Source organism: Pygocentrus nattereri, chromosome 4 (genome assembly GCF_015220715.1).
Source record: "Pygocentrus nattereri isolate fPygNat1 chromosome 4, fPygNat1.pri, whole genome shotgun sequence".
Classification (NCBI taxonomy): domain Eukaryota; kingdom Metazoa; phylum Chordata; class Actinopteri; order Characiformes; family Serrasalmidae; genus Pygocentrus; species Pygocentrus nattereri.
In genome coordinates this window covers 40,073,368-40,087,013 of record NC_051214.1, presented here as the reverse complement: position 1 = coordinate 40,087,013, position 13,646 = coordinate 40,073,368, and the positions used below count along the sequence as shown (strand labels likewise).

Genomic DNA, 13,646 nt, shown 5'->3' with positions numbered 1-13,646 from the left:
ACTCCTTAAGGGTTCTTCTAGGATTCGTTTCTAAAGACAATAGTTAAATAGAGGCGACATCTCAAAGAATGTTTAGATTATTCTTTGCACAGGCTTAAGAAAATACAAGAGGTTCTTTGATGCTATAGATGAACCACTTTTTGTTCCCCAAAGAAGCATGTTTGAGTGTGAGTCGGGAGAATTTTTTAAATGTTCATCTTATGTAAAGATTCCATGAAAATGTAAGGGTTTTATCTACTTCAAATTCTGAGAAGGTTTCTTTAAACTTTAAAAAGGGTTCTTCACACTCAGAGATGACATTTACAAAAGGTTCTCTAGGAACCATCCATTGAAAAGCTTTTCTATGGCATCACACAAAGGACCCCTTTTGTCAGCTTTATTTTTAAGAGCGGATAATTAAATTATTCTTTGGATCTTCTCAATGATCCATATACCCCAGAAGAGCCCAGGAACTTATTTAAAGTTCTATTGCAAAAAAGAAGTCATAGAATGCTTTAGAATGCTAAAGGTATAGAAGACATTGTATAAATATGTCATTTATGTTATAAGGATGTATAAAAATAAGGTATGAAAAGTATATTGCGAAAAATTATAAAGAAACTCTCAGTTAATGCTCATGCATTTGTTACAAACCTCCCCCAAAACCATCTTAAGTTATCTGCAACAGGGTAATCAATCCCATATACATACACCACCCACTGGGGCTCCTCAAGAGGACCCTGACTAAGATCTAAGGGGCTTAAAAAACTAATTAAAATTCCTTACACAGACATGCAAGTCTTCCAAAGCCCATCAGCTAAAAACGTGTCTTTTGAAGCACAAATATAGCGTCAGTAAATTTAGAGCAAACAGTTGTCTGAGACATGTTTGCTCATGCTACATATATTCAAAAAATAAGGTCATGGAATGGTTCCAACATGGTCCCATGCTCTTTGTGGAGCTTTTTATGAATGGATGAGGGGTGTTACGGAACAACTAGTATGTCTTCTAGTGCAGGGGCGCCTTTTCTAATCAAAGTCATACTCAGGTTTATTTTTTCACAAATGTCTGGATCTTCCTAAAATCCTAACTGGTTCAACGATTTTACAACTGTGACTTTATGATGCACTGGAACACAATCATTCCAAAACAAAGATGGGCAACATTTTATTTGGATCCACTGTAGATGATTTTTAGATGATCAGTCAAACTCTTAACTAAACCTTTAATTAAACATCTATCAAAAGCAACTGAACTTGAAAATGTGTGTGAAAGACTCTCTTAAATCTAACCCAAACCCTAAATTCAAGGCAAAATCTACACCTACTTTTAACCTGAATGTTGTCAAATGAATATCACCAGAAAGTTTGGTAATAATTATAATATAATAATATAATAGTTATAATTATAATATAATAGTTATCTGTAGATCATCTACAGGGAACTACCCAAATAAAGTGTGACCCATAGATGATTACTATACTGCAAATAGGCTTGATGAAGTGAACTATAGTAACCACACAGCTGAAGGCTGTATTATGATGCCTCCTCAAGTGATGCACTAGTTTAAAGCCAGTGACTACCACACCCTTGACGAAACACTGGCTGAGCATCATCATTCTAAGAAAGAAAGCGCAAGTCTACAATGGTGTTCACTTATCCTAAGTTCATTACATTAATGGATAACAACATAACAGACTATAAAACAGACTATATATATAACAGACTATATAGCAGACTATAAAAACAGCAATCTTTGCACTATAACTAGCAAGAAATTCCATTTTAAAATGTTGTATAAAGCTGGAACCCCCAATTTATTCATGTTCAACAACAGCCAACAAATGAATTGAAAAACCTGTAGAACCTGAAAATACACATTACCTGTTAAAGTTATTGTCCCAAGCATTTGGGAAAGCCTCCTTCAAGTCCAAGAATGAATCACAGAACCACAATCTTGAATAAGCCGGTTGTCTGAGGCGGAGATGCCGATTAAAATGTCCTGTTGTGAAAGTGTCTGCCTGTGAAAGTCTCTCTCAGTAAAAGGAGTTGGCTGCTCTTTAGGTTACTCTTTCGTGAACTCTCATCGAGGCCAAGCCAAGCTTCTCCTCCTCTCCGCTTCTGGATTACAATGAGTAAAGGAGGAGGGCAACACACACATTTCAACACACTCTGACACACACAGATCCTATGTGGGACCACCCCATCCCAGCTCCCCCTCCCCTTTTTTCTTCAGCTGTCCACTGCTCCTCTTTTCTTCTGAATGGGGCTTCCTTTTCCTCTCTTCCTCTAAACGACCCCCTCCCCACCCTATTGCCTTTGCTTCTAAGCATTCTCACATACTCTAACTTCTCTTCTCACACTTCGTTTTTCTCCCAATACCATTAAATGTCATGTACAATGTCATTTTAATCAGATTATCACAGATTCATAGTGATTTCTTTTGGATGGAGACATTTTCTCAACACTCCTGAAAATAAAGTTTCCTCAATGGTTCTTGGCTTGTATCTTAGTTCTTTAACAATGTTTAAAGCTTTCAAATTAGTTGGGGGTGCCTTAAACTTCAAGACGACTCTACACTTATACGTTTACAAAATATGGAAACAATCACATTTAAGTTCCTTTAGGGAACCAAATGCAGGTCAAATGAAACATTTTTTTAAAACAGTGTACTCCATATTTCTCCTAGATCCCCCTTATGCCTCCCTCTTAATCTCTTACCATCACTTTTTCTAAAGAAAAGACAATATCTCTTCTTTTTTCTCTCATGTGTGACAGGACTAAGGTTATAGGAATGCTAACAGAGTCGGCCACGAGAGACTTTGTGGCTCTATGACTTATCTTGAAGGAATTTACTGTAGCTGTATAAAGCAGTAAAAGCAGGAATTTCAAATATATCACAGGGATCTAGTCACTACTTCTAATGTAACATATCAAACGTTTATTTAAAAGGTACTTGGAACTGCCATAAAACATTCCTAAGACATGCCATAGACTATATAGCCTTTTTGTCTACATTTAGATGTAACAGGTATTAATTAATGGTACTTAAAACATCAGGCATAGCCTACATCAAGCTGTGATGACCTACTAGATCATGCCCAGAACTTAACGTTTATTCATTGCCATTCAACCAGTAGTGTAAAGAGAGACAACTATGTTTTTGTATTAAGTACAATATAATCCCTAATTACAGCATATAGTAATCTACTGTATGTGGCCAAATGAAAACTTTGAAACGCCACAATTTTTAGCTTTTTACAACATTTGAAGTTTGCTTTACATTGTGTGGACATTGCAGGATGAATAGGCCAAAAGTAATCTCCCAAAATTAACATTAATTACAATTAAAAACACTTCGACCAACGTTTTAACATCATCATATTTTCTAGAGATACTCAGGGCTATTAAATGAACAGTTACCAAAGGAAGTATCACCTAATTAGCTTTGCAAGCCAAAGGTTAGACCAATACTCCACCAGTTACCACCCCAAAGTGTGTTAATGGCTCATTCTAACTGTAAATTAGAGCAACTCAGGCATGTCCAGCTGGGCCTGTGTGGTAGTAAGAAGCTTTGAAGAACACTGGTGAGGTTTCTCAGACGTAGAGCACCCTAATCAGAATCTCACACCTCCCCATCGTCATGAAGGAATGTGCAAATTCCAGGTGAAACCTGCTCTTAAAGGGTGATAACAGCTCTAATCCCGCTTGGCCTGAAACCGTCAGACAGACTCCAGACAGAAAGAGCTCTCTGTAGCCCCAGACAATCGGCAAGACGTGAGGACTTTCAATGGGAAGCATGTGTAAACATCTCTGAAAAGACTTGGAGGCAAAGAAACTTGACATTTTAACAGGAGACTGCAAGCGTCCAGCAAAAATGAAAATGGGACAGATCAGTTAAGCAACTTTGAGAGTTTAACACTCAAATATAAAATGTATAGATTTTTTCCATTTTCCATTTCCAAGGATTTCAGTATCTCTCAACTGGGTATGTGATCCTTTGACATTAATAAGGTTCAACACTATTGTGAATGTAATGCCAATGTAATGTTTATCCACTTAGTGTTACTGAATGGACCATGGAAGGCCACTGTGGTGTATGGCAGTCAATCAAGCTACCAATTAGGTCAGATTTAAGGGATGTGACACATGGGAAAGGCCTTTTAATTCCTGGTGACTCTGCCAGAGTGGAATTCAGTACGTACAGTTCCCTAACATTGAAAATTGAAGTGAGGACACATAAGTGAGTCAGAAAGGGTAGATGCTAATGTGATTTCCTCAAAGAAGAAAGTCTCTTACAAAAGACTGTTCCCCCTTAAAGAATCATTTTATGGTCAGTCATGTCTGTCCACTTCCACAATGGTGTTCCTGACTTAAAGTGGCAGTTCTGTGAGAAATCAGTTGTACACAATTGTCCTATTATGCTTAATTGTAAACACTTAGCAAAGACATGTTAAGCAGGCAAAGGTACTGAAAATTCAGGCTTGAACATGGCTGCTATATTGTTTTTAGCTAGGAATGTACTATAGTTTTGGCCATTTTATAGAACAGTATGTCATACAGTGTCAGAAACAACATAAGCAATCAGGAATGTTGGGGTGCTAAGGGGCTGCAGCACCCCCCAGATTTAAGGAATGTAACTGCCACTGCCAAAAAAAGATCCAAAAAATGTGAGTTTAGTAAAAAGTAATGTGACTTGGTGTAGGGTGAATTTCATATTGTTACATTGTGCTTATTTATATACATTTTCAAAATCTGCACTAACCACGAACTATTCAAATTATTTATTTTGCCATTTGTTGGCCACTTTGCCAGCATGTTGTTGTAGACTACATTGAATCCCCTAATATTGCGTTTAAAAGTAATTATCTCCAACTTACATCAATTTTTGCAATCATTGTAATAATCTCCCACTCATTGTGTTTGAGTATTGAATCTTCAGTATGCAGTTTGAGTGCTTCCACACTACATATCAACAATTTGACTGGTCGACACTTATTTTGCTGACTTGCATAACGTTTGTTTAGCATGAGAGAAAAAAGACAGCGCTGGTTGTGCATCAGCATTACTGTGCATCTGTTATGTAAGTAGAGCAATTCCGTACTCTCACCACATTACAGCATGTTATATGCAAAAATATGTTCAATTATGCAAACAATGCAAAAGAAAAAGAGAAAAAAGAGAACTTAATTGTATTGTGTTCCATCACAGTTACATTTTTTAAGTTGCTTTGATTTAAAACAGACACATCTTAACTCCAGGATTTGTACTTAATAACAGTTTTGTTACAAAAAGCAATAAATATGCTCGTTTTACCTGGGAAGATGTGTGTAGTGTACGTTTAAAACTATTTTAAGGTCCACAATTAGACTTTAAGGACAGTTTACATTAAAAAAAACATTTAAATTGTTTGTACCTCAGTGGACTAAAATGTACGCTGTTGATTACTGCCAGGATTCCACAATATTTATCTTTTTACTGTGAAATCAACTCAAGATATTTTCTGTAACACTGCAAATCACTGTGATCTTGAAGTTGAGTTGTACAGCACAGCATTATAAAGCAAAATACAGTAATCTTGAGGTGCAGGTGACTGTGTAGTCACACTATACAGTCGCTGTTTTATTGTTATTGTGGTCCAGTTAATTAGGGGAGAGTAACATAGCCACTAGTTTTGCAGAGGACTTTTACAGTAACCTTTTTTTAGACAGTTTAGAGTGAGGAGAAAATGGTATACATTTGATTTTTTGACAGTTTATGACTTTTTAAGGTGTGATAACAAGTTTAGATGTAGTTTGGGTAGTGAAGGTTTTTGCTGGCGTAGCTGAAAGTGATCGCAGTGTGGCTCAGCGGAACTGAGAGAGACATGCTATCTCTAGCATCAGATAAACGTGACTGAATCCAGGAATGTGGGCTTTGAGGGTGTGGTCCTCTCAGGGCAGGAACAGGGGGAGGTAGGCTACACACTGAGTTTAGGCCTCGAATGGGACGCCAATGACATCATTACCTACACACACACACACAAACTCCCACACACACCCTGCTGCATGCACGCATTCCTCGAGCTGGAGAGATGATGTTGAAATAATGGGAGGAAAAGGAAATGGCTGCTGAATCTACCCAGGATCAGAGGACCCACTCTCCCTGTCTCTCACGCTTCTCACTGTCTTTCTCTGTCTATTTCTCCTTATACCTCTAGGTCCTTCAGCTTATTTCATTCTCTACTTTATCATTATCTTTATTTTTATCCTTCTCTACATACTCCACCCTTTACATACTCTTCACTCACTCTTTGTCCCACTCTCGCTCCTTTGCTTTCTATGGAAAACCGGAAGCTAAAGAATGCCACAGAGGAAAAGCACTCATTCTTTTGCGTCATGATTTCTTCTTCCTTCTGCAGTTTCCTGTGCCTGTGTGCTCATTCCTCGCTCGCTTTGTTCCCAGCCTTCCCGTTTTTCACTTTCTGCAGCTGTGTGCTGTCAGTGGATGTTGACTCACTATTAAGTGGGTCAGAGCTGCTTCATTAAAATGATCACAATGCTCATAATACTAATTGTCTTCAGACGTATATAGTCATTGAATGTAGTCTCATGTGGTCATCCATCCTCTCTAATACACCTTCCCAGTTTAGTCATTAACCCCTTAAATGGCATGGGCACACGGGCAGGCCCAAAGTTTCATTACACTCTTCTATAACCTAAGAATAGCTCAGCCAGTTTGCACTCAAGTCCCTGTAGTGACGGAATAATACACCTTAATACGTAATAAGCCTGAGATTTTAGGGGGCTAATTAGGGGGTGAGCCATACGGCAAAATATTTCCACAATGCATGATTTTTTCTGAGATGATAAGCAGACAAACATGCCTGCTTTTAGAAGTACTACTTCAAAAAAAAAAGTTAAAAGATTGCAGATATGGAATGAAACCCATTTACAACTATTTCCACAGTCTTTTTCTGAACAGTTTATGTTGAAACTAATTCAATAGTTTTTGGACTGTTCCCCTGAGCCCAGGAACTGTGGATTTGATGCAACTCACAATGTGCAACAATGTAACAGACAGTTTTAATGGACTGGCAGACTGTAGCTGGGGAAACAGCCCACAACTCAGGATAGGGGCTTTCTCAGCAATTGTGATTTGCATAATCCCAGGTGGGGAGGGATCAGTTGAGGAGAACACATCCCGTGAAGAGGAGGAAGAGGAGGAGGAGGGGAGCAAAATGGTGAATTCTGCCCTTTAAAACTCTCCTCAGCTCCTTCACCTCTCACCCCAACCTGCCAGCGCTCAAGTGGCCCTAGATCGCATCAGAGGTGATAACACATTCCCCATTAACAGGGATCAGACCCACTGACCACTGAACACTGACCACCCAGCAGGAGCGCTCCATACCGATTCATCTGACTCACAAAACCTGGAGCATAAACAGATGTAATACACGCAATCAGCCAACACATGTTTGGTGCTTAAAGTTTGCTTCTTTAGTTTTGCACTGAAGCTATAAGGTTATAGCTAACAAGTAAAGAAAGCTTATTTGGAAGAAAATGTAATGGAAGACCTGGAACACAATCATCGTTTTTTAAGTTGACAGGAGGAGTTAAAAGTCAGGAAGCTCACAAATATTTGACTTTTAGGCTGGTTGTACACTTTAAACGACCAAAGACATAAACCAGATAAGATAATCAAAGATACGATCATCACAAAGGCTGATGTGTCTTAACCCCTCAACACAGATTTAAACAAAGTATGTTGCTCTACACTCTCCTTCTTCCTGTTCATGTGAAAAAAATGAACAAAAGATGATGAACAAAAGCTAACCTGCCAAGTATAACTGAGCCGTCCATTCGTCCATTTGTTTGGTCCATCACCACGCAAGCATTCAGCATATACACATCCAGCAGTAAAGTGAATAAGTGAAAAGGTGTTGTCATACAGTACTGTGCAAAAGTTTTAAACACCTGAGAAAATTAGATATAAAACTGTTTTATCTGCTCAGTAAACATTGAGTGGCTAGTAAAATAATAATGTCATAATAAATACACAATGTTAATGCAATAAGTAATGGTTTTATGTATGGCAATGAGTTCATTTAACCATTTCCAAACCTCTTCTCATGGCAGCTCTGTATTACTTATAGTTATCATCCAAAACCTAGTTTGGCTAATCAGTGCTTCATCAACTGAAGTCAAGCGTGCCAGTGATGGAAGTCGAATCCATATGATGTCTGGACATAAACCCTATTCTTCAAACTAGTTCATGTCATTTTTTCAAAATATACTTTTTCATTGCTTCTTACTGTATTTATGTTGATTTATTCTAATGATATCTGTTGTTTTTACAAGAACACACATTGACAAATTAAATGGTTTTAAATAGAGAGGACGTTTACGTTCTTCATTGCGTCAAGCATGTGGTTGGTTTTAGCGTTCCTTGATGTCGCTTATTTCCACTACTGCAGCAAATGCGCAGACTGAGAAATCTGAAAGAAATCTGAGTAAGGAGAAATTTTATTATTAAGCTAAAATCTAGCCTCTCTTTATCGGATTTCTAGACCTTACTCTGATCTAAGAAATCAGAGTGTGTTGTTTACAAGACTATTTGAATAATCAGATAACTGCAGAATTATTGAGTGCATGTAAACAAACTCATCATGCGTAAATGGCCAAGACTTTTACACAATACTGTATCAAAGCTGGATAATGTTTGTGGATCCAATTCCACCTGTATATGAGACGGTTTTGCTCTTTTTTTGCACTTATGTCGGTGTGTTTAGTTCTGCATTAGCAGTGTAGCAGGCTAGGAGCTGTGGACTGAGCGATGTCAATCACCAGAATCTTAACTACACCCACATAGTTCTGGGCCTCATTTCTCTGGGACTTTAACACATGTACACTACACAAATTAAGTCACACACTGATACTTATTGGCACAGAAACACTCATGTAACCTCATTTCAATATTGGCAAAAAGCCAATGAAGCAGTGAAGCCTCAGACCCTCTTTCTTCAGGTCTCTATACTCCCGACGTTATTTATTATCCTATATGTCTAAATTGAATTAGATAAAATTAGATTAAATGAAATGAAATACACATTTAGGCTCCTTCACTAACGTGAAAATGTCCCTCTCCTCTCCATCTCACTATCGTCCCCATGTTTCTGACATTCCACTGCTATCCCTGCCTGATACTAATATATGAGCCTCTAGCTGGGACAATGCTATGTGATAGAGTTTGGTGTACATTGGGGGATGGTTCTCACATTCTTTGGCCATTCCCGGTGGTCTGAAGGCAGTTTATTGCAGATTAGAAGGCTTCAGTGTGAGAGGGATGCAGGGTAAAGCGTGTGTGTGTGTGTGAAAGCTAGAAGAGAACCAATATTTGCCTTGATTTTGAACAAAGCACTTGACGAGGCCTAGGGCAAGTTCAGTGAAGCATGCTATCTCCTGGATCTCAATGCTAAGGGAACATACTACAACAATAAATATTTAAACACAGTTACAATTCTGACAGTTTCCTCTGGCATCTGTCTTACTGATATTCGCATCTCGGAAAGCAGTTTTGATGCTTTTATAACCTCTTAAACTGCACTGGAGCCACACTTCTACTCCTCACTCTCTTAACTATACTGTAAAAATGTCTAGTTAAAAACATATGGCAGGAGTTTGCATAAATCCTTTTCCTTTTATTTAACTTGGAATGTTTTGTAAAGTATAAAGAACTGAGGTCATTATTTTATTGCTATTCCTGAGGTCCACATAAGATGTTCGTGTGGGTTTATGTACTGAAAACATTTATAGTTCAGTTTGACAAGATCATTTCACAACCTCTCTTTATTTAGAGTTAAACAGTCTTTGTAACTGTACCTTTGACATAAATATGTGCAAATATATTTACAGATTCTATTCTGATTGGCTGCCCTGCACTGAGCTCTTATTTGAAAAGCAGTCCGGGCTGAAACACTCCTTATAATCTCAGTGTGAATGGGCAGGACTAAACTGCTGTAGGCAGAATAGATGAACATACAGATATGTTTCAGTTTTTGTGACATCACAAAAACAATGACTCAAAAACATCCTGTTTTGCAGCTTAGTTTCCATATATGGACTGTATGGACTGGACTTTCATAGTTAGAGGAGAAAATCAAGCTCTACTCTTGGGTGTTTCAACAGGTGTTTCTGTCTATCCTTCCACTGTGAGAAGACAACTCAGCACTCAGTCTGAAAGAATATGTAGCTGTCAAGTACTAATTTCTGTATGTATAATTTTCTTTTTTCCTGATCCTGAAAAATACATAACGTCTCTGAAATAAATGAAAGGCGGTCTCTGACTTCTGCATGGTACTGTATACATTTTTGACAGTGAATTCATTACTAGTATAGTGAACGTTAGTGAGCTGGAAATATTACAGTTACAGCTGAGATGGAATGAAGGGGACTGACCCTCCGACTGGAATGCACTGCTGAAGCTGGACTGCTGTCCAAACGCCTGATGAAATAATTTGGCAGCACTGAACTGCACTCTCCCAGCGCTGGAGCTGTGTGAGTGAGTGCAGCGAACACCCCAGAATCTGATCATTCACATGTGTGCAAACACACACACACCCACACCCACACACACACACAATTGATCTGATATAAAGCCAAAAATGAGTACTGGTATCAGTATATTGTTGCTAGTACTTTAAGGTGGTTCTAATATAACGTTTACACACACACACACACACACACACACACATACACGTCAGTCTGGGAGAGACTGGTCTCTGGGTATGAGATAATGGCTGATCTCACTCTCTGAACCCTCTCAGGCCTCCCCTCCTAGACAGCTGGCAGGGAGCTGAATGTGTGTGCTGACTCCACATCTGCATGTATATGTATGTGTGCAAGTGCATGAGCTCTGTGCACTGATTTAGAGCTTTGTTTTAGATCTTAGAATCCACTAAACAGAATAAACTCTGTGCTGTACTGCACTGTTTGAAATGCAGAGGTGGTCATCATTCTCTGAGGCCTTTGATTAGACTCAATGTGAAAAAATGTTTGATTTTCATAACAACAGCTGCACCCCCCACCCCCACCCCCCACCCCCCCCCATCAGCTTAGATGTTGCACAATACAGTACATATTTTGGCAAAGTCTGCAGAAAAAAGGCTGGGTAATATTTATCAAGCACCCCTCCCACAGCAGATCTCTGCACATGTGTGGGGGTGTATATATCAATGTGTGTGTGTGTGTGTGTGTGCGCGCATTTGAGGGTGGATTGATGGAGCATAAGAAGAGTCAGCAAAGTCTATCTGATCTAGAATCTCTCCTTAACACACACACACTTTATCATAACATATCATATATGTTCTCCCTGTGTCTGCTTGGGTTTCCTCCGGGTGCTCTGGTTTCCTCCCACAGTCCAAAGAAATGCAGTCAGGCGAACTGGACATGCTAAATTGCCCCTGGGTGTGAGTGTGTCTGTGAATGTGTATGTCTGTCTGTCTGTCCGCCCCGTGATGGACTGGCAACCTGTCCAAGTTGTTTCCTGTCTTCCGCCCAATGACCTCTGGGATAGGCTCCAGCTCCCCCAGTGACCCAGAAGGATAAGCGGCATAAATAATGTGTGTGCATGTGTTATATACACTTCCTGCCCAGATAAATGTAAAACATCACATATCATCAATACAGTAAAACAACATAAAAACAGTAAAAAAAATATGAATGCAATAACAAGTAATTAGAATTTCCTAACTTTGAAAAGTAGGTGATATCTTGTGAGCTAGTTTGGAAAACAAAGTTTGGTTCCACATTTCTACATGACACCTCCAGACTTCACATGTACACAAAATCCATCACACTTGATTCAACATATTGAAGCAGGTTTTAGATGATAGCTACAATATTATCTAATAATACTGTAATCCAGCGGTTTGAAAATGGTTAAACACATTGACATGTTGACATATGACAAAATTACTACTTACTGTATTAATATGAGTCATGATTCTTATAATATTAGTATATTTCTGAGCAAATGAACACTTACTGCCCAGATAAAAAGCTTTTTAATGTAATTTTCCCAGGTGCCTAAAACCTCAAGTTTATTAATGAACACTTATACAACATCAAAAACTGTGATAAAATATAATGATATTAAGATTTATTAATACTGCCCAGCACTACTTTCTGCTGGTTTACTTTCATGCCATGATTGTGACTGTAGGGGGAGCGTAGTCATGTAGCGAGGCGTGTGTTTGGGTGCGAGTGTGTGTTTGTGTTTATATGTCCGTCTGAAATGGTGCATACGTGCATGTATGTGTGTAGAGTGCGCAGTGCGTCAGGTTTGCTCTGGGGCCTCACGAGAGGAAGATTATAGCGTGCTGATTCCTTGTCTGCAGGCTTCCTTCCTTCATTCTGTATGCATTTCTACAGACTAGGTTATTTTTTCTTCCAGCTTTTCAATGTACTTCCCTGTCGTGCTGCTTTCACATGCTATTCACACGGTACTACACTGCAAACTCTCTTTGGATCAGTTTCCCAGACAAGGATTAAGCCTCAGTTGCAATGATGATGGTGAATCATTACTGGAAATGCTCTTTAGTTGGGTTTAATCCAGGTCTGGAAACCACTCAGTTAAAGAAACATTTTTACTCCTAGTAAATATGACAAGCATACACTACCAGTCCAAAATTTGAAATCACTTATCATAATAAGTATTATTAGCAATTTTAGGTACAATAACAATTTTAGTCTCTCTTGCTTTGCACACAAGAGCAATAATGAGCAGAATAACTTTTAAAGGAGACGCCCCCTGACTAACTCAAGGTTGGTAGTTTTTCATTTCATCAATTTCCAGAGTCATGACAACAAATGGTTCTGTAGCTAGCTTAATTTACTAGCCAGCTAATGCTAATATTAATAGTTGGCAGCTAATGCTAATACAAATAATACAGCTGTTTAAACCTCTGCTTGTTCCTTCATTTTTTTGGTCTACTATGGAAATTATAATGCAGGCATCTCACAATATGCAACTAGTGTAAAGACAGTTATTAGTAAATACTTGAAATCTGTACACTTGTCTGCAAGCAAATTAGTTTTCAGGTGTTGAAAATATTGACTGAAAAACTTTTAACATAGTATAAATGTAGAAGAAAGTTCTGGGCATACAGGAATGTGTGTGTACATATATACACAGTGTGCGTGGGGGGGGGGGTTACACTTGAATCCTGTACTTCTGTTATCAGTGGCATTCCTGCTCCTTTGGAGGTCACCAGTGGCTGTGGTGCTTTTATCACGCTCCTGGCTGTTAACCTCCCCCTTACATCTCAATCACTGCCTTCCACCCCTCATACACTCTGCTCCAGCAGGGCTGCTGCATGAGGAGCCATTCCCCTTAACCCTGTCTACAAGGTTTCAGACCCCTAACACAATACAAGCATACCACACATAGTATACATCTGACCTGAGCAGCGCTGGCATCCCTGCTTCGGTAAATTTCACTACCGTCCCTCAGTGTAAACAGTTATGGCTCTGAGGACTCTGCCTCATACAGCTCTGTAAAAGCAAACAGATGTTGAGGGAGTTTTAAAAAATATTGATGGAGTTTGCAACTCAAGGCAAGCAGCGAGGTCTGGAGGGGATGTGTGTGTGTGTGTGTGTGTGTGTGTGTGTATTTGTGTGTGTATGTGG

The 13,646-nt window shown here is 38.9% G+C and overlaps 1 protein-coding gene across 2 annotated transcripts in view; it reads right to left on the bottom strand.

The window, feature by feature from the left end:
• Positions 1-13,646, bottom strand: part of akap12b (A kinase (PRKA) anchor protein 12b) — a 70,900-nt gene that overhangs the window by 11,541 nt on the left and 45,713 nt on the right. The window contains exon 1 of one of the 2 annotated variants that reach the window (XM_017692564.2): positions 1,864-2,129. The exons of the other annotated variant lie outside the window; for it this stretch is intronic. Coding sequence (XP_017548053.1) covers positions 1,864-1,888 — 25 coding nt within the window. The 5' untranslated portion in view covers positions 1,889-2,129. Of the gene's footprint in view, positions 1-1,863; positions 2,130-13,646 lie in introns of those variants that run through there. 2 annotated transcript variants of the gene reach the window in all.